This window comes from Urocampus carinirostris, chromosome 1 (assembly GCF_059441175.1).
Source record: "Urocampus carinirostris isolate Australia breed hairy pipefish chromosome 1, RoL_Ucar_1.0, whole genome shotgun sequence".
NCBI classification, from domain to species: Eukaryota; Metazoa; Chordata; class Actinopteri; order Syngnathiformes; family Syngnathidae; genus Urocampus; species Urocampus carinirostris.
In genome coordinates this window covers 54,537,543-54,563,742 of record NC_142349.1, presented here as the reverse complement: position 1 = coordinate 54,563,742, position 26,200 = coordinate 54,537,543, and the positions used below count along the sequence as shown (strand labels likewise).

Genomic DNA, 26,200 nt, shown 5'->3' with positions numbered 1-26,200 from the left:
TTAATATTGCAAGTGTTTGTGGTGTCCAGCTGGGATTCGTTGCCTAGCAACGGCAAGTGGAAAATACTCCAGGGTTTCATTTTATTTAGGAGGAGTGGGGACAGAATATTTTGACACCGTTGCCTTGAACAAGCATACACGACACACCGCACATGAGGTAATTCCCAGTCCAGGATGACAAGGCTGCAAAGGATGTTGCAAAAACGATTATTACACAGATATCGTCAAAATGAAATATAGGTCATTCATATGCTATAGAATATGACTGTGTTTTAAGCCTAGATTTAAACAGTTACACTGAGGTTGCAGATCAAATTTTAGGGGGCAGAGCATTCACAACATCAGGGCCTGAATGGAGAACACTTCCGAACCTGTGGTTCTCTTCTTGGCTCTGGGGATCACTAGTAGACCAGCATTTTCAGGAAAGTAAAAGAAATCTTGAGAAAGGAATGCACATGAGGTAATCCCCCTTCCAAGATGACCATGCTGCAACGGATGTTGCAAAAACAAATAATACACAGATATTTTCACCGTGTATTATAGGTCATTCATCAGCTATTGAAAATATATAGCACTTGTGTCATCAGGGACAGGACACTGTAGAACTGGGTGTCATCAGCGTAACTATGAAATATCGCCTATCCATCATAATTTCCTTTTTTTTTTATTTTGTTTTTTATTTTAAGGTGTTTATTACATATGTATCATGGAGTGCCTCGTTTATTTCGATATAGACATCGCTGTTATTAATGAAAATAATAGCAATTTTACTCTATTCCGTTATGAAAATTGATATTTAAAGACATTTTAATTCGTTTTTATTGGGAAAAAAACGTTTCCCACGCCATCGTGTTTTAATTATAATTATGGTCTGCTCAATGACAGGAGATTTACAATACGTCATGCCTTCCCTCTTTTCAAATCTTTTCGACCAATAAGAAGAGGCCTAGGCGCGGCTCCCTTTGAATGCCGTCCTCGGATTGGACACTTGCACGAAAACACACTTCAGCCACAATGGAGTAAAAAAAAAAAAGAAAAAAAGAAACTGTTAACTACCCGAAGTGTAACCCGATTAACGCAACTAATGGCTGCCAAATAATAAGATTTCATCAGTAATGTGTAAGCCTTTACCACGTTTGAAGGAGTAACCAAGCGAAACAAGGAAAAGGAACACGCGAACTGTTCGAACTGGATCGACTCACGTAAGTTTCGGCTCATCTGCTAACCAGCTAACCGCTAACGTTGTTACTAGACAGTAATTAACACTTGTTACTTTTATGATGAAACAAAACCGCTCTAAATGGTTGTATTAAGGTTTGTTTCACTCTCAGATAATAGTAGAAATTTAAAAAAGTTTGTGAAAAGTTTTACGGTTTTGAAACATTTGAGCATTGGTTGAAAAGACGTCAAATAGACGTCCAGGTAATTCACACATTATTCCTAATTGTTGATTTAAAAACAACTTTTCTTAATTGAGCCATTCGTGTTCGTTTCACTCTCAGGCAGTTGGGGAAATTTAATGAATTTATAAGATTAAAAAATGTATATGTGAGAAGTCTTACGGTTTACAAACATGGTCACCTGGGCATCTCGCATAAAGTGCTTGAAAAGCCGTTAGATAGACGTCCAGGTAATAGTCATGTTTTTTTTTCTTTGTTTATTATATAAATACAAGTTATCTCTGTTTAATGTTTGTTTCACTCTCATCTCATTGTATGAATTTGATATATAAATGAAATTAAATATATAGAGGGTATTACAGTTTTTTTTTTTTAAAGGTTGAAAATACGTTGGGCAAAGCGCAGTGGGTAGTGCGTGTGCAGCACAGTTCTGAGGTCATGGGATCAAACACACCTGTGTGGAGTTTGCATGTTCTCCCCATGCTTGCGCAGGTTTCCTCCGGGCACTCCAGTTTCCTCCCACGTTCCAAAAATATGCATGTTAGGTTAATTGGCCGGTCCAAATTGTCCCTAGGTGTGAATGAGCGAGTGAGTTGTCTGTCTCTGTGTGCCCTGCGGCTGGCTGGCAACTAGTTCAAGGTGTCACCTGCCCAATGCCTGAAGATAGCTGGGATGGGCTCCAGTACCCCTGCGACCGATAAGTGGTGCAGATAATAGAAGGATGGATGAAAATACGTTATATATACGTCTTTATCTCGTTGAAAAATGAAAGTAGAAAAACACTTATTTTCAAGACTTGTGGGTGTAAATCCGGTGATAAGGGTAGGAGAATGACTGTCTCTAAATTTGGTCCACATTACCTGTCGATGCAGTAAACACAGCGACGACCATTTTATCATTGTTATTATTTTTACAGTATGTGAAAGGTCTTAATTACAGCTCTCACCATGCAAAAACTGTTTGGAAAGAGGTTAGAAAGATGACAAAATAATTCACACTTGTTCATTTTGTTGAATAACTAACACTTGTGTTGTTTGTTGAATTCATGTTTGTTTCATTCTCAGTCAAATTTAAAAAGTATGCTAAGAGTTTTGATTTCAATTTTGAAAAACTGTCTGAAAAGACGTTAAAAAGACGTTTTATTTTTGATTGTAGGTCCAAAAGTGCCTTTTTATGATGTGTGTGTGCTTTTAAATCATTATTAATTTTGACTCAATGCTACAATGAACAAACAACAAAAAGACCCAATATTTTACTATATTCATACAATTGTTTTGTGTTTTATAAATATAGTCACATTATATATTTTAAATGATACATTTAACACATTTTAATTGTCTGTTGTCGCAGCATCACATTGAGCAAAGAAACAGTTTAATAGAGATTGCAATACCGGGGGGGGGGTCAGAGTGAAATGAAATGATCTGCATTTATATAGCGCTTTTCAAGTCAAGACTTCCCAAAGCGCTTTACAGTGTGCTTCAAATTTCTCTTGATCCCAAGACGAGCGCTCTACCTCCTGAGCCACAGCCAGTGGGAAAATGATCCTTGATGGACTCACCTTAATTATATTTATGGCTCCAAAACATTGCATTGCCCATCACTGGCAGAAGATCTGAATCAGTCCCTTAAAGCTTAGCACTTTCTCTTCCGAAATGCCAATATTCAGTCGAGACTAATATTTTTGTTTCTGTTATACACATTTTGTGTTCAATGGTTAGAGGTTAATAATGTAAATGGTTAAATGTTATTTTATTAAAAATATTTTTTGTAGCACTCATGGGTTTGTGGTTGGATCCCTTAACCACTAGATTCATAGGGGTACCATTTCCTATGGTGTGTCTTGGGCAAGTACATCCAGTGGGCGCCCATTTCTACAGGCCAACAAATGTTTTTGCCTGTAACTGATTTTTCAAATTTTTATTTCGTCATAAAGTTTTTTAGGGATTCTGTGTTGCTTGACTTTAAAGTTGCTTGTATAAAATAGTTTAAATGAGTTAAAAGCTCACTGTAGAGTGAAAACATAAAGGCTAGTATAAAATAGCAGTATACAACGTTTTTTATTCATTCATTTCATGCATAATGACACATTGTTATTGGTAGAACAGAGCCGTTCGGGAGTTGAGCTGAAAAAGCCGGTTCTTTAAAAAGAACCGGAATTCCCTTCACTAGCGCGTTGCGCTTTACAATAACATACCTGTCAACTTGTACCTTTTCCCCTATATTTGATACATGTTTTGATCATTTCAGATTGCGAACGCCGTATAAACATTTTAGTATGTGAAAAAATACCCAAAGACCAATTTTTTAATGCCATGTGGGTGGCACGCCCCTAAACACACCCTCGGACCCTAGACTGTCCACCCACCGGGGTCTCAAAAACTTCTGTGGGAGACAGTATTTTTAATTGATGCCAATATTTGTTTCCTCCATTTACTTTATAAATTAAAAATAACATAATTGGAGGACACCCTATTGCAGGCGTCACCAATGTGACACCAGTTTGACAGAGCTTGTTTTAACGCTAATAATAATTACTACTTGGTAATAATATAGTAACACTAGTTTATATTTTGATATCGCACATCAAACTGGTAGCGCTACGTGCTAATCAGTTAACAAAAAAGTAGCTAGTAGTATGTATGTGACCCCTGTCCTATTGCTTCTGATGACAAATATGAAGCAAAATCTAAAAAACATATTTTTGCTATTTCTCTTCAGGCTTTCAAGATTTCCTGCCCCGGTGAGAAGAAGCTACCGGTGAGTCCTTGTGGTGTCTGGGATGATCATTGCTTTCATAAATCCTCATCAGGATTTTGCTTGGAGTCTTGAGTTGCAGACAATTTATAAAACACACTCTCATGATGCAATGAGATCTAATGCCATGCTTAACTTTGCTTTCATCTTACTGTTCAGTTCTAGTTATATTTCCCTTCTTTTGTAGTTTGATCAGGAAAGTAAAGTGGTCAGATTCTAGTGCAATACAGGTGCATTTGGTGCTTGGTCTATTGAGTGTGTTGTTTTTCCTCACACAACCACACACAGCTTTTCATGTCAACAAAAGACATTGAGTACCATTCATTTAGAGGCTCACCCATTTGGCAGACAATAGCGGAAAAGGTGCACCCTGCCACTCCTTATTTATTTTGTAGTCCAGGATGCTATTAAACCACACAAATGTGCTGTAGAAAATACTGTCCCATACAGTTCCTGGAAGGATACAGTACCGTATTTTAACGACGATAAGGCGCACATGAAAGTGTTAGATTTTCTCCTGGTGCGATGTGTGTGTGTGTGTGTTGTTGTAAGGAGGACACAGTGGAGGGCTTTGATGGTTTTCATTAATATTTGAAAAAATGTTACCACACTATTTTTGTGCTTGTTTTATTTGTGTGTTTTACCCGGCCCACACTTATTGATGATGCATGAATAAAAAATAGTACTTTGTCATTGAAACTTAAGTAAAGTACAACCAAACTCAGTCCTGCTCCCACTCTATTTATAGTGACTATGAAAAATTTGTATTTATTTGACATAACATGAGCCACACCTTGATAGAGCTGACATCATTTGCCGCCGTCTTGCTTGGGTGCGTCACAAAATAAAAACCTTGCAAACGACTGGGCAAAATAATAGGAATGGTGCGATTTTAGTAGCTTTGTGTTTTCGTACTTTGTGTTCTACCTTGTGCTTTTAGCAAATTGTTTTCAGTTGCACTACACAATACAGCGACAGACATCCATACATCCATTATCTGCACCGCTTATCCTCAGTAGGGTTGCAAGGGCGCTGAGCCCATCCCAGCTATCTTCGGGCAGTGGGCAGGTGATACCCTCAACTGGTTGCCAGCCACTCATTCACACCTAGGGACAATTTGAACCACCCAATTAACCTGACATGCATATTTTCGGAATGTGGGAGAAAACCAAAGTGCCCGAAGGAAATCCACGCAAGCACGGGGGTAACATTCAAACTCTGCAAAGGAAGGCTGGGAGCTGGATTTGAACCCAAGACCTCAGAACTGGTCCGCAGACGCGCTGACCACACAGCTGTCGTTGTTGTTAAGTCACTCAAGGCGCCTAAGGATAGTCCTTAGTAGCGCTAGACTCGCTTGTGGGAGGCTCCGTAGTTCTCCGAAGGAGAATCCCAGCTGGCGGTGGTATCGGGCAGACTGTAGTGCAGGGCACCGTAGCCAGAGATGCTCGGCCGATTCTTCGTCCTCACTGCAGAGACGGCACCGATCGTCTTCGCATTTCCCCGCAGCTGTCGTGCCTTTCACAGCGACAGTTAGTGGTCAAATAATACACACTTTCCCTTTAAATACGCGCACTTGTATGCTTGTGTTGTTGTTGTGAGCTAGGGTCACCCCGCTAGGCACCCCCGCTGGCCCAAGTAGGCCTATAATAAGCGGAATGTAGTAGAGGACACCATGATAACGTTATAACGTTAAAGCTTAAGTTCAGGCCGTGCGGATTATATATAAAGCCTGTGCCTTATTTTCATGTGCACCTTTCGTGTGTGTTAAAAACAGCAACGTAACTGAGACTGCTCTAATTAGAACAGTGCGTCTAATGGTTGCAAAAGTACGGTTTTGACAAAGACACGATAACACAATACTCCAAGACAAAAAAACCGCCTATTTGTACGACGTCAATCATTGTCCAACCGCTTATCCTCATGATTTTGACCCAACTTTTGGGGTTAGATTTGTAATCCCAAAGGTTACGTGTTCTCATTTTTACTGTGCAAAATGCAAATAGATTTAATGCATGTCTATTTGGTGTCTTGGTTGGAAGAAAATAATGAAATGGAAGCAACAGCACCTCGACCATCAGAGGAAAAGAAGTTGGGGCTAGTGGGCAACCGTTAGTGGAGATACATCGCCGTGACCTCTTTAGGAAAATGTCGGCTCTGGTCGCTTATCTTGAGCTTCTTCCGGCATGTTTTTTTTCTTCTTCTGGGGGATGTTCTGGACTTTTTCAGAGCTTTGCAAAGCTTTTCCATCCTTAACGCCGGACCAGTGTCATTGATTGACAGCTAGTCCCTCTCTTCCCACCGCGCTCGGCCAATCGGTGGGTGTTGCCATGACGCCGCGAAGCCTCACGCGGTGCATCTTGTATTCTCTCTGCAGAGGGCCGAAGAGGGGGAGGCCTATTGAGCGGCAGTTCACACGTTGACTCTCTTCTTCTTTGGACTTTCAATTTTGACTTTTTGTTGCTTTTCTTTTGGACGCAACCATTTGGTCTGGATCCAGATTAGGATTTTCCCTCATATTATGCACCTCGATGGATACCAAGGGCTCGATGAATAAAACGAGTGCCGAGGAGCAGTCCTTCCATGTCCGATACAGGTAGGAGCCTAATACACCTTTGCAAGCCCCCGCCCCCCCAAAAAATTCGTAATTTGTTTGCTTTGACAAACACAAGAGGATTTATTTCGTCTTCAGATGTAAAAGTATGGGAATTATTATCTTTTGTTCTACAGTGTGTCATCTGGGATCGCCCTTGAACTGGAATTACCGGTAGTTGCACTTGTTATTGAAATGATGTCATAAGTAAGGGGGGCTGGAAATCGGGGGCAAGTAGGGGCTTAAAGAGCTTGGAGTCCCGAGACTTTATTGTACTAACAATCAACCCTAAGCGTTAATCGTTATTTTGATAATATTTAGCTTCAAAAAATATATATATATTGAAATAAAGTTATATATTAATATATATATACAAATATAAGAATAGATATAAAATAATTGAATAAATATTTGTTAATTTATATATACAATAACAGTAAAACTTTAGGTTTTTAAAATGTATAAGATAAAAAAAAATAAAAAAATAAAAATATATATATATATATATATATATATATATAAGTGCATATAGATACATACACATTTACATTAGACAAAAGTAACAAAATGCATTTTATTAATTTATAAAATTAAAACAAAACATTTTTTTAGGTTTACATCTAAGATAAAAATAAAAATATATTATTTCATTTATACCATAAAATAAATGTTTTAAATTTCTCTATAAATATATACATTTAAAATATGAATGAATTATTAATCACGACATAAATATTCATATAAATCCTATCTATGTAAATACCAAAGCCATATCCCCTTAATGAAAGGTGGCTAGAATCTAGAACACACATTCACCAAAGATTCATCCTACTTGCTCTTCCCAACCTGACACCAAACATCAAGGAGTGAGTTGCTTCATCAGCAGAGGCCCGACAGCATACACTGGTTTACCCTCTCCGCATTATATCCATTCCACCATATATATCAATGTACTTTAAGACACTGGATCACATCAAGGTTTTCTAATGCCAGTGAGAAATCAAATTTCCTAAAAAAATCAAAATCACTGTTTAGCTATTGTCATAACTGGTCCCTGGGCTACTGTTTTACAGGGGCTACCTGGTGACTCCTGTTCTATATCATATCCTGTCAGTTTGGAGTCAAGTTTATTCTGCCAGATGACATTTTAGTTACCTTCCCTATTGAACCTGTCCCTGCTCCTATTCAAACCGCCGTCAATATTTAACAACCTGTAAAATATTTATCCCAGGCTTTGTGCTCCTGTCCGTCAACCATATTGCCCCCTCTACTAATTTGGTGACTCATCAGACCGCAAGCGGCACATGTCCGGCGTGCAAGTACTCAGGCGACGATTCGTAATCTGTGTCACTGTAATCTGCAGCATGAGCTGAGAAAACGCAGACTCTGCTCTTTTACACATTGAAGCTTAACACGGTCCCTAACGCCTGTCTCATTGATGTCATTCGAAGTTTTTTTTTTCTTGGAGGAAAAAAAACGTAGTCGTACATCCTGGATGGGCCGAATACTTCAATAGATGCTTCAGAGATGCGTCATGTGCAGCTGTTGTTGTTGTTGTAAGTCGAGAAAAAGCTGCAGGTAGGTAGGTGTGTGGGCCACGTCAACTTCATTTAATCGTCGTCTTAATCATGAACACGCTAAGAGGATGCCTCGTTCCTTGACAAGTCGTTTGGGTTCGCATGTGCCGACTTGCAAGGGTTTCAACATACAAGATATTCTTTACCCCGGGATGTGACATTAATCTGTTCTGAGTTCGGCATAGGAAAGTGAAATTGCCGTATAGCGAGAGATAGAAACCTGTTGTAATGCATAATGTGTTCCCAACCCCCATTACCCCAGATAAAAACATTCAAATAGTACATAGTACTACTTTTGTTCAATATATTTGTTGGCCCATATGATGAAATAGCACTATCACGAAGATACATGCAAAGGAAAAATTCAATTTGATTTACCTTTTGGGTAATGTGATATGACCTGGTCAAGTGGAGTAGCAGGTGGATGCAAGAGATGGAGAAGATGGCAACAGTTTACAGGAGACGCTGATGGCACATGTTACAAATTTTAAAACTTCCGCTTGCAATGGTTGTCATGCCTTTGGAAGACTTTGTTACTTTAATCGCTTCTTTATTCTTAAGAATTATTATTTCCTTTATTCTTTGTTTTTTTACATTATGAGCCTCCTGTTTTATCTGTATTGTTTGGTAATCTATCTTTAATCTGTTTGTTTAATGTCCTGATGCTTTTTAATGATTAATTAAAAAAAAAAATCATACTTTTTTGGTGTTGAGAACAGATTGGCACATATACATTTAAAAGGCGTCTCTACTTACAAATGGTTAAGGTTACAAAGTTACTCCCAGAGCGGATTGAATTTGTAAGTATAGTCACCAAGTCAAGTCATGTTTATTTGTACAGCCCTTATTCACAAGGAGTCTCAAAGGGCTGAACAGACCACAGACTTTTCTCAAAGATACCCACGTTTTGTAGATAAAACATTTGGGGTGTCTTTGTTTGGGCAAAAATAGTACATGATTATTTAGCAATGCCAAAACAATGATGAAAGTAATGCAGGTCAAGCTTAATTTACTGCTGTAATATATATCATTTTTCAAATTAGACACTCTGCTCTGGTTAGGTGTACTTGGTAAAAAAGATATCTCCCAATCATATAAAATCCAAAAAGGGTAAGAACCTCTGCTCCAGAGGATATAGTGTACCATGACAAGCAAGGGCGTAATCGTCCACGCTGCTCCGTCCCAAGCCATTGTTCCAAGTAAATGGAAGGAAGCAGTGAAAACAACATGAACATCCTCTGCTGAAAGTTTCACTGCACCAGACGTTTTTGTGTATTCTGGTGATCTCGCGGTCGTGCTTCTGCTCACTGTGGTCCATTTTTGTTCTTTTTGTGGTCCAGGATGGAGGTGTCCTGCCTGGAGCTGGCGCTGGAGGGAGAGCGCCTCTGCAAGGTTGGCGACTACAATGCCGGCGTGTCCTTCTTCGAAGCCGCTATCCAGGTGGGCACGGAAGATCTGCAGGTCCTGAGCGCTATCTACAGCCAGCTGGGAAACGCCTACTTTCACCTGCACGACTACGGAAAGGCGCTGGAGTTCCATGGGCATGACCTCACTTTGACCAGGTACCTAATGGCAATCTCTTGGAACACCAAGATCTGGTTTTAAACTCGTCTATGATCCTCAGGACCGTGGGGGACCTGCCCGGGGAAGCCAAAGCCAGCGGAAATCTAGGAAACACGTTGAAGGTGCTAGGGAGGTTCGATGAGGCAGTGCTGTGCTGCCAGAGGCATTTGGACATTGCCAAGGACACCAGCGACAAGGTAACCTCTATTGAAAATTTCCTCTTTAAAATGCAGTCCAAGATTTTTGTTAGACTTAAAAACAGTTACGATATAATACAATAAAAAAGGTATCTTCTCTGGTTGAATGGACACAATCCTACTTAATGGGGTCTGATGGAACCTAGTGGCAGAGACAATTGTCACAGCTTATTGATTGTCTTTGCAGAGGAAAAAGAATACGCCTGCAAGTATTATTTTATTTAAGAATGAATATTACATATATACTGTATGTCACACCACCAGAAGAGAAGTATGATTTCCTTTTTTTCGGTTTGTTTTCATAACTTTTTTGGGTGATTTTTTTAGAATTGTATTGTAATTGAATATTAAGAGAAAATAAGTTTTGAAAATTATGATATATTTTTTTAGTTTAATTGAAAATGTTTCTGAAGTAGATCTTTCGAATATATATATATATATATATATATATATATATATATATATATCTTTTAAAACTTGGGGCATTGCTCCCAAAAACAAGTTTACCGTATGAACTTGGGTATATGGGTATTCTTTTTTAGTAATGCATACATTTGTCATGATTACCCAAGTGGAGTAACCTGGGGTAATCATGTGGCGCGCTGGAATGTGCTTCCTAATTGGTCAATGCTCCCCTTTTAAACGCGTTACGCGGAGAACTCCTGGTCGGAGGATTAATCCTGTAATTCTGTACATCTGTACCCCGTATGACGCTCCCGATTACCTGTGCCTTGTTTACCTGATTCTCTCTGCCTGCCTCCGATCCGACCTGCTTCCGTCCCAAGCTACGATCATCTCTTCAGTCCCGGTAAACTCAACCTGCTTCCGTCCCACGCTACGATTGGCTACGTCGTCCGAAGTTTCCCGCTAACCCTTGTGCTTCCCCAAATAAAAGTATTGTACGAACGCTCTGGGGTCTCCTGCTCTGTTCTGGTAATCCTCGTGACAGAATCCTCCGACCAGAATGGACCCCGCGTTCGTACATTTGCCCCCTGACCACTATCAAAGCCTGAATCAGCAGCGCAATTCCCCTTCAGAATGCGCAGTTCGGCAAGTCCTTTCCGACATGGCGAAATTGGCTGAGGCACCTCCGGCCGTATGACTGCGCAATGACTCCCATGCCTGCCTGTTCGACTCCCATGCCTGCCTGTTCGACTCCCATGCCTGCCTGTTCGACTCCCAAGCCTGCCTGTTCGACTCCCAAGCCTGCCTGTTCGACTCCCAAGCCTGCCTGTTCGACTCCCATGCCTGCCTGTTCGACTCCCATGCCTGCCTGTTCGACTCCCATGCCTGTCTGTTCGACTCCCATGCCTGCCCTGAGTCTGCCTGTACTGATTTTGTCCCGTCTTTCCTCTCCTGTCTTGTCTGTTCTCTTTCCGCTCCCCGGAGTCCGACTCTTCTGAATCTGACCCCCCCTGAGTCTGGACTCTTCTGAATCTGACCCCCCCTGAGTCTGGACTCTTCTGAATCTGACCCCCCCTAAGTCTGGACTCTTCTGAATCTGACCCCCCCTGAGTCTGGACTCTTCTGATTCTGCCTGTCCTGTCTGATTCTGCCTGTCCTGATCTGCCTGTGTTTCCCTGTGACATGTCTTGGGTTAAATTTATTTTTATTTTTTTTCCTGGGGAACTTCTGGAGCCGTTCCTTGAGGGGGGGGTTCTGTCATGATTACCCAAGTGGAGTCACCTGGGGTAATCATGTGGCGCGCTGGAATGTGCTTCCTGATTGGTCAATGCTCCCCTTTTAGACGCGTTACGCGGAGAACTCCTGGTCGGAGGATTAATCCTGTAATTCTGTACATCTGTACCCCGTATGACGCTCCCGAGTACCTGTGCCTTGTTTACCTGATTCTCTCTGCCTGCCTCCGATCCGACCTGCTTCCGTCCCAAGCTACGATCATCTCTTCAGTCCCGGTAAACTCAACCTGCTTCCGTCCCACGCTACGATTGGCTACGTCGTCCGAAGTTTCCCGCTAACCCTTGTGCTTCCCCAAATAAAAGTATTGTATGAACGCTCTGGGGTCTCCTGCTCTGTTCTGGTAATCCTCGTGACAACATTGTTTTGTTTTTATACTTTAAAAATTGTATCTATTTATTATTTCAGTTTGTGTGAACAGAAGGTAGGCTGCAAGGTTACAATGATAATTAACTAATTAATTGTACCATGTTTTTTTTTACCTGAAAGCCTTTAACTTTGTCAAAACTCATGGAGATAATGGTTTTATTTATGCTTTTCATGCTGTATACTAGAAAAATGATACTTAAAATGAGTAATATCAGCCAATAAGACATTTCTTTTTACATTACATCTTCATATGTTTTTCCACTAAAATAATGATTAAAAAACACCGTCAACTGGTAAAAGCAAAACTACCAATCCTATGCCAGATTTTTATAAAAATATCCATCTGTTGCCATGTTGCTGCAAGCACGGGTGTTAGGTTTAAGTCCCCAACATTTATGATAAAACGCTCTGAAATAAAAAGACAATAGAGAATCTGATAAGTTTTTAGATATCAAGGAGAGCGATCGAAGATTGTATACCGCTCCCAAATCACTCTGAAGAAATCTTCGATCTCTTTCCTCTTTTTATTAGGGTTCGCCCTATCGTACATAAATCTCAACTTGTCTAAAGGGAGGGGTTCTATCTAACTGGTTGAGACCGCATTCTAACTGTTGCTACGCAGAGTTAATTAATCTTCTTTCGCACGCCTTGCTTTCCGCCCGATGATCACAGCTGGTTTCTGTTTGGACACCTCCTTTCTTCTTTCAAGGCTTTCGGTGAAAAACAACTTGAGTTATTGCATGCATAAAAGGAAAATTATTACACAGATTATTCCAGGGCAAGTTGCACCCATGGGTATGTGAGATAAAGGGACAGACTGTACAAAAAACCACTCATGGCCTTGAAGAACAGCTTACGTGCTGAAAACTCTACAAAAAGGGCTGAGAACACTTATAACATATTAATGTCAACTGTAGGATAAATATATGTATATAATTCCAACAACGGGCTAGCAGAGCGCATTTTTGTCAGGCCTGGCAGCGTTTTTGCCGTTCTGTCCAGCAAAAAGATTTTGGCATTATGCCGCCGGTTCTGGCCCCCAATAACTGCGGTAAACGAGGGATTACAGTATAAATGTAGGTATACGTATGTACTCGTAATCTAAAATATAATGTTGGTTTCAGGTGGGCCAAGCCCGAGCTTATTACAACTTTGGCAACGTGTACCATGCTAAAGGGAAAAGTATTTGCTGGAGCGGAGCCGAGCCAGGAGAATTCCCAGAAGACGTTATGACGGCCCTCGGGAAGGCTTCGGAATATTACCAGTACGTCACATTCTCTTCTCTATATGTGTTCGCCATGCAATCCATTTTTACATTTCTTCACGTACTCTCAGGGCCAACTTGGAACTGGTGCAGGAACTCGGAGACAGGGCGGCCCAGGGCCGAACTTTCGGCAACCTCGGGAACACTCACTACTTGCTGGGGAACTTCCGGAATGCCGTGGCGTCTCACGAGCAGGTAAGGGTCCGGCCGGACCCAAAAAAGAGAAGAGCACGTCGTGTACGATATAAATCCCAAAGGTTTTCAATCTGTTCTCAGCGTCTGCTCATCGCAAAGGAATTTGGCGACCGCTCGGCAGAGAGACGCGCTTACTGCAACCTGGGCAACGCTTACGTCTTCCTGGGAGAGTTTGAAGTGGCGGCAGAGCATTACAAGTGAGGATTTCTAGATTATTAAATATATTTTGTTTAAAATTTAAAACTATATTGTTTCATGGTTTAATCTACATGCATTATTTTTCAAAGGAGTCACTATAAAATATGTATTTTGGGGCTGGCAACTGTTCTGTCCTTTTCTGCCAGAATCCACAGTTGCTTAATTTTCAAAAATGAAATGCTCTTAATTTGATGATAAATTGTCCAACATGAAACATTTATGACATTAGGTTAGGAAAAAAATGACCTCAACACAAATGTATGACTTGACTTTTTCATAGTCTAATTAGAAATGTATTGTATCATTTCAGCTATTAATAAATCCCCTGTTATATGCAAAAATCATTCCCCCCCCTTATTTTTAACAAATTCTGTGCTGGCACCGGCTAGCCGCCACAGGTGGGTCACAGCTGCACAGGTGCAGTTCATTTTAGGTAGAAATAATGGAAAAAGAGCAACAGCACATGACACTCTCTTGGCCCTTGCAATAGTCAACTGGGGATAGTGGATCATGGCCACAAGGTACAGTTCATTTTATGCAGGCTATATTGGTAGGCTTAAGTGGCCTGAATCTAAAAAAAAAAAAAGCTCTCTGCTGACCCTTGCTCTCAGCAATAGTCAACCGGGGATGTTGGATTGCGGCCACAGGGTGCAGTTCATTTTAGGCACCCAACATTGCCACGCTTCAGTGACCCAAACCAAAAAGAAATGGGCTCTGCCAGCCCCTTGCTCTCAGCAATAGTCAACCCGGGGTAATGGATTGCAGCCACGCGAATGCAGTTCATTTTAGGCTGAAATAATGGAAAAAAAGAGCCACCAGGCCCGAAAAAAAAATGTGCTCTGCAGGTCCCTGCTCACAGCAATATGCGATCGGGGATAACAGAATGCGTAATATTTTTCAACCTGTGTTGCGATGATGAGACCATGAAGCGTGAAGAAGCAAGGGATTATAGCAGTTCAAAGAATACGTAAAAAAGTACAGATCATGACACCAGCTACAATATATTGAGAGAATGCAGTCACTGTCACTTTTAAACGTGGCAATTGGTTGTCGTTTCAGGAAGACGCTTCAACTGGCGAGGCAACTAAAAGACCGAGCGGTGGAGGCTCAGGCGTGTTATAGCCTCGGAAACACGTACACGCTCCTGCAAGACTACGAGCGCGCCATCGACTACCACCTCAAGCACCTCATCATTGCCCAAGACCTCAACGACCGGTAGGTTCCTCTGCAAATTGGCGCTACGTCGCTTCTTTTGACCGAAGACTCGCACCACGTGACAGGATCGGCGAGGGCCGAGCATGCTGGAGTCTGGGAAACGCTCACACTGCGCTTGGGAACCACGACCAGGCCATGCACTTTGCCGAGAAGCATTTGGAAATCTGCAGAGAGGTACGTAAAATAAGAAGAAAGAAGAAATTCTTGCTAAATTTTAAACACTAAGGCTTTAAATACAGTGTGGTGTGTTTGTTTTTTCCCTGTGGCGAGACAGAGGAGAATGCAAACTGCTCTTTTCCAAAACGCATGCGCTCTAAATACAAAACACCGCAGCGACATCTCGAAACATTTGCACTGACCTTTTAGGAAAATGAGTGTTTTTACCAGCATTGGCTCAGGAGGTAAAGCGCTCGTCTTGGGATCAGGAGGTCGCAAGTTCGCTTCCCGGCTCCTTCATGTTATATGTCGAAGGTTCTTTGGGCAATACACTGTATCCCTAATGCCTGTGTTAGCAGGTAGTTGCCTTGCATGGCTTACGCTGCTATTGATTAGTTAGAGTGTGAAAAGGAAAAGTGTGAAACACATTGTAAAGCGCTTTGGGAGGTCTTGACTTGAAAAGCTATTTAGGGATTCACTTGGATGCTTTGGGAGGACAAGAACCGACTAATTACTTTTAATTGATTTAAAGAAAGAAAAAAATGCTTGGTACAGGAGCAATTCGGGCGGCAAGCACGATCCTGGAATAAATTAAACTCATACGAAGAGCTACCACTTCATTTATATTTTTCCTGTGCTCACTTGAACAAGTTCCTGGGCTGAAACTTCAGCCTATCGGTTTCTGATCAAAATCACTGAATTTCCCCGACTTAGACGGGCGACCGGAGCGGCGAGCTGACGGCACGTATGAACGTGACGGACTTGCAGACCGTCTTAGGTCTGAGCTACGGCGCCGATAGCTCTGCTCTGTCCCAGGCACAAGGCGAGACAGCGGCCAGGGCTCGCTTGAGCCGCAGGCACAGCATGGAGAACCTGGAGCTGGTCAAACTCACGCCGGACAAGAACAATGTAAGATTCGAGGAATTTTGGCTTCTTCCCGATTCAGTTCCTGAGTGTTGTTCATGTAAAGGGTCCTAAGTGGAGCAGCGACATCCTGACCAAACCCAGCAAGGCCAACCTGGCCAAAACCTCCTCCAAGTTATTCTTTGTCAACCGTCTTCGAGGGAAGAAGTTCAAAGGCAGCTCCAAATCTGGCAAAGTCCTCCAGGACACCAGCAACACCATGGAGGCCGGTCGAGCTCCTTCGCAAAAGGTGAGACCCCACCTGCTTTGGTATTCCTATTGTCTTAAACAAGCAAAATGTGAGGAAATATAAGATGATTTTTCATAAAAACTATACTTATTTCATCGATATATTCCATTTATTTTCCAAAAATGCATTCGAAGACAGCATGTTTCGTCTTTGTCACCTGAGCTTTGACATCATCAGAGGAATTTTTATTAGTCGAATAGGTTACAAATGTTTTAAGCCGAGTTTTGATAGTTTTTGTGGAGAATGCCTGGCTGTTGTACAGGTGAATGCAGTAATGGTACAACCGAAAAGGGGCTAACTAGCAAAAATACACATGGAGAGCCATGATCAATGAAAGCCAGCCCAAACTTGGTGGAAAAATGCTGGGCTGGCTGACCAGAATACACACCGTAAGGAACCAGGCTAACAGCTATGGACATAAACGTGAAACAGGCCGTAATCAAATAAATCAAGGGACACAGCAACACCAACACTATCGGCAGGCTAACTGATCAATAAACATGTGTTGAACAGCCAGGCTAACCAACTCCGAAAAGCAGCAACGGCTACGGCGAGAAACATGAAGCTGGCCAGGAACCGGGAACACGGCAAATACCGCGATCACACCAGGCTACCTGAACAAACAACGCATGTGGGCAGCCAACCAGCAGAAATGAGCTCTATGCAATATCTATTTCCACAAGCGCTGCCTCACATGTTGTGTGAATGGGATTCACTATTTTGAAAGTGTTGTACACACATTCCTCGGTTTTCACAGTTAATTGGTGCCAGAACCACCCGGGAAAAGTGAAAATCTGCGTAGTAGATGTGCACCTTCATAAAAGCTTCCAAAGGGTTAAACTTACCTCGAGATGCTGACTTGTAGTATATGGAGTATACACACACAACAATTACTTGCAGTTGAATGGATGGTTTCATTGCATTATACAAAAGTACCAAAGAATTGGAGGGTTTCTCCTTTCAGTGTAAGAAAGAAATTCTTGTTTTCATGTGGCAAAAAAGTGTTGTCAGACTTTCCAGGGAGAAAATGACGCAGGATAAACCTCAAAATATGATTTAAGGTTCCCAGATTTTTTTTCAAAGCCGGCTAGACAACATCAACCAAGAGGATTTCTCAGTTAAGTTTGATGGAGATTAAAGTGATGGCGAGTAAACGACTTGGTAAGAGTTCTTGTGTTGAAAATAAAACAATAATAAAGGAAAAGGAATACAGTACATATATACCCAATGTAACATGTTGGTGTCCTCGATCTGAGCCAAGTCTCAATGATGACTACAAGAGTCTCAAATGTAGCGCTTTAGGGCCCGGTCACACAGCCGTTTGCGTCTGTATCGCGGGTAAAATTTTGGGTTGTTTTTTTTTGCCCGTGGTTGCCCGCGATGGAACATGCGCAAAATTGGCCAACCCGCTGTTCATCGGTGGTATGCCCGCAAAACAGACGCCGGCGACTGTTCCGCTTCCTCATCGCGTCATTTCCGCGTCATTTTCTCGTGTGGACCACGGGTATAAAAGCTCCCGAGCCGGTGTTGTGCCCAAAATCCGACTCTTACACAAAATCCCCCCCTTGCGTGAACGCGCATTCTGCTGCGATCGCTTTTGTTGGAAGCGTGCATTGACGTTGGTGACTTTTTTATCCGCGTTAACAAACGCATTTTGTAGAATACGATCGCACATTATTGTTTAAATAAACGCGTTATATAGACTAGGATCTCCCAATTGTTATAATTAGCTCGCTTTATTGTTTTAATAAGCGTTTTATATAGAATACGATCGCTTTTGTTGGAAGCGCAGCAGAATGCGCGTTCACGCGAGGGGGGGAGGATTTTATATACGGTGTGCATTACCGTTCGATTACGTTCACAACAAAAACAAAGACGGAATGGTTTAAGTTGTATTACATTCCCAACAAATGCAAGACGAAATGGTTTTGGTTATATGTTCGCCATTACATTCCCTAAAAGTGATATAAAAGTGAGATAAAACGAGGTAAAAGTGGTTGTAGTAGCGAGGGGATGCAAATCTCGGCAGGGATGCATTTCTTGGCATAACACCGGGCTGTAGAAATCATAACCGCTCAAGACAGAGTCCCGTGAAGATCAAGATTTCAAGCTATGGCACCGAAGAAGCCAATATGTTATTATTGTAATAGTTTTTCATTTTGATTTTATGATCTTGTTATGAAATGAAAAGAAATGTCAAGAAATAAAAATGGATTAAGACGAGGTCACTACGGTGACGGGGATCCATGTCCACCCCTTGACGTCTCGAGCACAACTGACGTGTGCTCGGCAAATCGCGCTGTATATACGCGGAGAAAGGCGTTTGACCGTCACACGCGTAACACGCTAATTTCACGTAATAACACCGCGATACAGGCGCAGAACACGCTATTACCGTGCTCCACCCACGATTACCCGCTGAAATTTCCCGTCCTACCCATGTGTAACCACGCCCTGGCCGCGGCCAGAGCACGTCGTTCCGCGTCATTTCCGCGTCATTACCCCGTGTGCCGCCCGCGGTTAACACGTGCTCAAAGTTTTGAGCAGCTCAAAACTTTTTCGCGCGGCCAACCGCGTGTGAATTTCCGACCGCGAGTAAAGCACTGCTGTATCCCGTCTATATGGCGGTCTCAATGCGTCCAACAGCGCCCAACAGCGTCTGCTTCACGGCCAGAAATTTCTGGCCGTGATTCAGCCTCGACACGCCCGTGAAAGGCTGTGTACCCGAGCTCTAAAGTATTGAGCAGCGCAAAACTTTATCGCGCTGCCAACCGCGCGTGAATTTCCGACCGCGTGTCAAGCACTGCTGTATCTCGTCTGTATGGCGATCTCAAAGCGTCCAATAGCGTCCGCCTCACAGGCAGAAATTTCTGGCCGTGATTCAGCCGTAAACGGCTGTGTGACCGGGCCCTTACCTTGAAATGATCTGAAATGAAATGATCTGCATTTATATAGCGCTTTTCAAGTCAATGACTTCCCAAAGCGCTTTACATTGTGCTTCACATTTCCCAATAGCGGCCATGATCTGTGCAGCCATGTAAGGCGCTAACCTGCTTATTGGGGGTAATTGGGGGTTCAATGTCTTACCCAGGACACTTCAACATGTAACACGGACAAGCCGGGATTCGAACTGGGATCCCTTAATCCTAAAACGATCGCTCTACCTCCTGAGCTACTGCCGCCCCAACCTTGATTTGTTGCTCCAAGTCATCTGTTTTATGGCTAGTGGTCCTGGAAATTGGCAAGATACAAAGAGTTGTTAGCCAAGCGGTTTGCAGTAGGCCAGACCAGCAGCACCGCTCTTGCCTTCTGCCGGACGTCGCCCAGGTCGCTTTTGGAACCTGATAAAAATATATGGAGCACACGGTGCTGATCAGACGTTTCTTTGCGCTCTTCTGACATTCCTTAGAGTCTGATTTAATTGATAAATTTGTTTTCAATAAGACAAGCCTCCAAAAGCTAGCTGTGCACAGTTTGTTTTGATTCTGACACAAAGACTGCCCATGCCCACCCCGGCTGTTTGACTGACAGCATACACGAGCCTATCAGAGTTGTGCACGCAAACAGTCACGCCCACCCAATCGGCCCCGCGCAGAACTTAATCTGTGCTCTCTTTGACCACTATAAATGACACGTTGACAGGGTTGGGTAGGGTTACTTTAACTGGATTACTTTCAATTACTTTTAGATTACTCAAATACCAAATATGCTAATAAAAGACAAAAGAAACTAAATATGAATAAAATTACTAAATTTTGTGCAGGCTTGGGTTGTAACGGAATAAATGGAACGGCAAAAATGATGTTGGCAAGCTGTTTGGATTTATTTTCATTTTGTTTCTGTCACATTTTATGTTAGTTTTGCCGAAGATCAAAGAAATCAAAGCCAGGAGAGAAAGCTGACCACGTGTTGTGAGTCATAAATTCATTTATATTTAGTTTCTTTTTTCTTTTATTAGCCTATTTGGTATTGGAGTAATCCAAAAGTAATTGAAAGTAATCCAGTTAAAGTTACCCTACCCAACCCTGCACGTTGATATCAATGACAGTAAAGACAATTGAATTCAACCTGGGCGCGCAGGAGCGAGGGGTCTCTGTGTACCTTCAATGATGTCGCAGCTCTAGAGAAAACAAGCCAGATGGGTAGACTTTGAGACTAAATTTCTCGACGACTCGACACGTGGAATTTTTTGCAACATTTCTGTATAATTGTGGGAAGTAGCAAAATGCGCTCTCTGCCTGATTGAAGAAAAAATCAGTTTGGGAATATCTTTAACCGATTGCCACTTTCTATAGCGATCCAGTCCCGACGCGCTCGGGGACGAGGGCTTCTTCGACCTGCTCACTCGTTTCCAGAGCAACCGCATGGACGACCAAAGATGCTCCGTCCGGGATCAAAACGGCGGCAGCAGGTTGTCGCTCGCCGCCGGGTCGCGCTCGCCGCCCAGGATCATCAGGAAAGGTGAGGTCAACGAAAGGACACGAAAAAGCCTCGCACCTTCGCTAAAACCTGCGTCCCGGCAGCCGTGTCCGAGTCGGCCAACGTGTCGGACGCTCGCCTTGAGGACTCGTCGGTGGTCGGGGGCAGCCTGCCGGGCCTGAGGTTGGACGCGAGCGGCAGCCGAGCGGTGCTCAACCACCTGCTGGCCAACGCGGACAACGCCGAGCCCGACGAACACTTCTTCGACATGTTGCTCAAGTGCCAGGTCGGGAATCTTGTACTCGTTTTCAAAAAAGCTTCTGCTGACTCTGATAGAATAAGCCTAAATGGTAAATGGTTTGCATTTATATGGCGCTTTTCAAGTCAATGTGCTTTAGACTTACCCATTCACACACACACTCACACACCAATAGGGAGTCAGCCATGCAAAGTGCTTACCTGCTTATCGGGGGCAATAGGGATTCGGTGTCTTGCCCAAAGACACTTCGACAAAAAACACGGAGGAGCCTGAAATCAAACCTGCGACCTCTTGATCCCAGGACGAGTGCTCTACCTCCTGAGCTAATGCCGCCCTAGCATGTAATCTTTGACCACCAGATGAAAATGTATTGTCTTATGCAATGTAAACCAATGCAACGAGCTCGGCGTAGCAGCAAGATGACAAACAAACATGGTGGCGACCCCTAGGTAGGGATTCCACTATGTAAAAGATTTTTTTTTAATTAACATTAGTATGACAGTTAATGTATTTTGCCTGGTTTTCAAATCAATGTTTTTTTATTGAATGAAAGTTTTTTTTACCACTAGGAGGCACTAAATATTACACACTGTCCTTTTATAAAAAAAACTAATGGATAAAAAAATGTTTCCGTCCAATTTCAAGTATTTTCCCCGACGAAAACATGGGGCTAATAGTCAAAATGACATGGAAAAAAACGTTTTGTTCAGTTTTTCCCTCCATAAACTATATTCAACGGATAAAATCCCTACAATAAAGGCTTCGTTCAGAATGATGTAATGAGATAGACAAATGCGCTGAAAGAAAATGAAGGCCGAGTCGAGAAGAGATGTGAGCCACGATTGCTGTTGACATCGTGTGGCTCGCATCTCTCAGAAGTGAACAAAGGTGCCTGGCTCTCTACCAATGAACAGCAGGTTCTCTCAGAGACGCCTTTTTTTCTCTTGATTGGTCAAAATGCTTTTTTGGGGGATTCTGTGTTGCGCGTAATACAGTTAAAATTGTTTTGTTTTAGCGCTTTGGGAAGTTTTCATTGACTTGAAAAGCGCTATATAAATGCAGACCATTTATCATATCTGTTTTTGGGTAGATTTATAAAGATTTGAATTTTATATATATGTATATATATATATATATATATATATATACATTTTTTTTGTTATTGTATTTTTTTGTTGTTTCTTTTTTCCCATTTTAGCCTTTTTCCCCCTCCCCTTTTATGTCATCCCATTATGTTACATAATCATTGGTAATGTAGGGAAAAAAGCAACAAAAAAAAACCTAAAGAGCCGTTTGGGCCCCGTGACCAGAGCCGGTTCTCCAAAAAATAGTCGCAATTCCCATCTCCTTGAGTAAACTCAAAGACGTCGCCACAGTGTTTCCTATTAGCTCAGAATAATTCAAATTCTTTGATGTGCAAATTCTTTCTAAAGTAGTAGTAATAGTTACTTTCCCTGGTAACTACTTACTTTTACAATAGAGTAATTCAGTTACAACCCCGGTTACTTTTTGGAAAAATTAGTGAGTAACTATGAAGAATTACTTTTTTGAAGTAAAGTACCCAAAACTGCAAAAAACTATGATGATGGCATACTTAAGGTCCAAGTGCCGGTACGATGGCTCAAAATCAAGTCATGTTTATTTGTGACGCCCTTAATCACAAAGAGTCTCGAAGGGCTGCACAGACCACAGATTATTAGAAAAACTCCAGACTATTATGACACCATCCCCTGATCTAAAACCTACATGAGGGCAAGGAAAAACTCAAAAACCTCAACATGTGGAAATTGAAGAAACCTTGAGAAGGGACCGCACATGAGGATTTGGAAGGGCATCAATAAACAATACCCAGATATTGTCAACATAAAATATACAGTAAATTCCGGACTATGGAGCGCACCTGATTATAAGCCGCACCCACCTCATTTCGGGAGGAAAACCGATTTTGTACTTACACAAGCCGCACCTGTATATTAGCCGCATGCGCCCACACTGAAAAAACGCAATACAAACACGAAATTGGGGTTTTGGGGTTTTTAAGGGTTATTGATCTATCTTCGTTATTCATTATCCATTATCCGTTATCAGTCAGTTCATAATACGCTACAAAGCCTAGGAGCCGGGACACTTACTCTCAGCCAAAAGGCCAAGCTAAGGTCCTAGCCCTAAAGCCTTGCTACGATCATTGCGAATGCACCGTTCCCGGAGGTACTGCAATACCGGGCCGATGCGTGGAGTGGACAGAGCAAGCTACTCAGTTCAACAAAAAACACAGTCAGCAAAATGAACGGAAAATGATACCGGTACTTAAGATTGAATGCAGACCTGCAGAGTCCGGGTGCCCGTTGAAAGTAATCCAAGGAAAAAAGTGTATATTTCCAAAGGTAAGGGTAGGAAAAATATATATCCACTATTGTCGGCCGCGTCCACAAACACGTCTCACCTTTACTCCACCCTCCGTCAGCCCGCGTTTGCCCCGCCCCTTCTCTCTCATTTGCTCGTACAAAACATATCAGAAAAAGTTTCTAAAACAAATACATTACAAAAATATACAGTTGCAAATACATATTAGACATGGTTACACATATTTACAAAGAAAGACGGTACACCGAGAGAGTTTTCAAAGCTTTAATAATAATATTCTAACCTTCATCTCAAACCGTGGCTGTGAAGGGTAGCAAAATGCTACTGGCAACACGCTCGCAACACAGTTAACAGCTCTGTTAAAAAAACATACCGTACTTTTAATGAACACGGTAAAACGTCCTCATTTTCCTCCTTATAACTGACGTCATCATAGTCGTCTTCCTTCAGTATGGGAAAGAGACTTTGTCATATAGACGTCGTCCCACGCTCCCTTATTCCAAAACATGCTAGCAACACGCTCGCAAAGTAAAGTTTACGCGGGGTAGCTGTTTCCTTCTTTATCGGACTGCTCGATTGCGTTTAGCTTGAAAGTTGATCATCTGCCTTTCTTTTTGAAATTTGCATGATCAGGATATGTCTACGCTAATTTAATTTGTGCACAAGCTAAGAAGTTGCAGTCTAAATCTTACCTCTTGTACTAGAGCGCCGCCGGCGGCCGTTAGAAAAATGACATAAATTGGCAGCATCACTGAATAAGCCGCAGGGTTGAACGTTTGGGAAAAAAGTAGCGACTTATAGTCCGGAATTTACGGTAGGTCATTCATAGGCTATAGAATAAAATGCATGCACTGTGCAACAGCCAGTCTCACTCTTCCCCCTCAGGGACAAATTAGACTCATTTGCAATACTCAAGGTAATAAAAGGTTCTTCTTTTTCCCCCTCAGGGTTCTCGCCTGGACGACCAGCGCTGCGCCCCCCCACCTCCGCCTGCCCGGGGTCCCACGGTGCCGGACGAGGACTTCTTTAGCCTGATCATGCGCTCGCAAGCTAAGCGGATGGATGAGCAACGCGTCACTTTGCCCCCCTCCCACCACAGCACTTAAAGTCACCAGCAGGTGGCGCTCACCATCACTCACTCATTTCAGCTTGCAACAAGCGCTCGCAGGGACAACCATCTGGCCTCGTTATTTCATACCAGGAAATTTCCTTTTCTATGTACTTTTGTCTATGAACTGTCGTCCTGTTTGTTTTTTCTCGCAGCTCTTTCGGAATTATACTTTTGCGCAGCTTGGCAACATTATTTTGGTAATGCCTATTTTTAGTAAAAAAAACAACAACTTTTGTACTTAATTATGAGAATGATGTGGAAGCGATTAAAGGACACGGTGTGTATTATATAACAACCCCTAGTGGTGTGAACATTCTACATTTGAATAAAACACCATTGATTCAATTAATCATCAATCAGACGTGTTCTATCTCATAAACAAGAAAGAAATTCGTGATACTCCACAACTTGATGAAGCTGCCGTCTTGTTACTACGGAAGCCCGTGGTGTTCTTAGCATGCAACAGCAACTTACCACACAAAGCTGAGTCCCAAATGTGAGGGTTACGGAGTTCTGTCATTGGGATTTTTTTTGTTTCCTTCTTTAGCCACTCATGTCTTGGCTGCAGGCGATGGCTCGCTGTTGTTATTGTTAGCTGCTCCTGCTTTTTCATTTGGTGTCACCCGCCTTTCACAGCCGGTCACATATGTGAGCAGTGGCCAGTTCCATGAGTCAGCCATATTCAAGGTTTTCTTTCAGTGTTTCCTTCATTAGCCATTCATGTCTTGGCTGCAGGCAATGGCTCGCTGTTGTTATTGTTAGCTGCTCCTGGTTTTTCATTTGGTCTCACTCGCCTTTCATAGCTGGTCACATATGCGAACAGCGGCCAGTTGCATGAGTCAGCCATATTCAAGGTTTTCTTTCAGTTTTTCCTTCTTTAGCCACTCATGCTGCAGGTGATGGCTCGCTCTTGTTATTGTTAGCTGCTCCTGCTTTTTCTATGGTGTCACTCTCCTTTCACAGCTGGTCACATATGCAAACAGCGGCCATTTCCACGAGTCAGGCATATTCAAGGTTTTCCCCCACTGTTTCCTTCTTTAGCCACATGTTAGCCATTTGCAGCCTGTGATTGAGGTGTTTCATAAATTCCGCTTTGCTCTTGCAAACTTTCACTAGCTTCTCCCACTTGCTGCTAAAGTTAGCCACCTACACCAGCTCTGACCAACTCCAGCTATTAGCTCTTTTCAACTGCTCTGGGTGTATCCAGCTTGCTCAGTCTTTAGTGGGGATTAACAGCAGCTGGTCCTAAAAGTCATCCTGGTTTCTCCTCCTGGACAGGGTTTAATTTGAATAGTAATATTCTTTGTAAAATATGCATAATTAACAGCTAGCATTAATAGATAGATAGATAGATAGATAGATAGATAGATAGATAGATAGATAGATAGATAGATAGATAGATAGATAGATAGATAGATAGATAGATAGATAGATAGATAGATAGATAGATAGATAGATAGATAGATAGATAGATAGATAGATAGATAGATAGATAGATACTTTGTTCATCCCCGAAGGGAAATTCACATTTCCAGCAGCATCCCTGAGCTGAGAAAATGCAAAGACACGAGCATTAGGAGCTATTTACCATGTGCAAAACTCTAGCATTAGATGCTAGATCATTTAGCATTAATTACTTAAGTGAAACTTGCTACCAAAGTGGTACTATTAACTAAGGTTGCTCGTAGTAGCATTACCAGAAATATCAGCTAAATCTT

At 42.2% G+C, this 26,200-nt stretch overlaps 1 protein-coding gene across 2 annotated transcripts; it reads left to right on the top strand.

Annotated features, from left to right (window-relative positions):
* The first annotated feature begins 1,004 nt into the window (after positions 1–1,004).
* gpsm2 (G protein signaling modulator 2) lies at positions 1,005–24,838 on the top strand. Of its 2 annotated transcripts, XM_088345641.1 has the most exons (14): positions 1,005–1,202; positions 4,122–4,160; positions 9,665–9,886; positions 9,949–10,084; positions 13,273–13,412; positions 13,484–13,607; positions 13,689–13,804; positions 14,865–15,020; positions 15,086–15,194; positions 15,891–16,085; positions 16,147–16,329; positions 20,625–20,790; positions 20,853–21,034; positions 24,319–24,838. In XM_088345641.1, the coding sequence occupies exons 3-14, from the start codon at positions 9,666–9,668 to the stop codon at positions 24,475–24,477; spliced, it is 1,887 nt and encodes a 628-aa protein (XP_088201767.1). In that variant the 5' UTR covers positions 1,005–1,202; positions 4,122–4,160; position 9,665; the 3' UTR covers positions 24,478–24,838. The 2 variants fall into 2 exon arrangements, with proteins under 2 accessions (XP_088201767.1, XP_088201759.1); XM_088345633.1 differs by lacking the exons at positions 1,005–1,202; positions 4,122–4,160 and adding an exon at positions 6,511–6,750.
* The last annotated feature ends 1,362 nt before the right edge of the window (positions 24,839–26,200 follow it).

Excerpts from the sequence above, each read along its gene's own strand:
- gpsm2 (XM_088345633.1), top strand. The coding sequence starts at position 6,686 with ATGGATACCAAGGGCTCGATGAATAAAACGAGTGCCGAGGAGCAGTCC. Across the intron at positions 13,608-13,688 it reads CCGTGGCGTCTCACGAGCAG|CGTCTGCTCATCGCAAAGGA; the intron begins GTAAGGGTCCGG and ends ATCTGTTCTCAG. Across the intron at positions 15,021-15,085 it reads GCCCAAGACCTCAACGACCG|GATCGGCGAGGGCCGAGCAT; the intron begins GTAGGTTCCTCT and ends ACCACGTGACAG.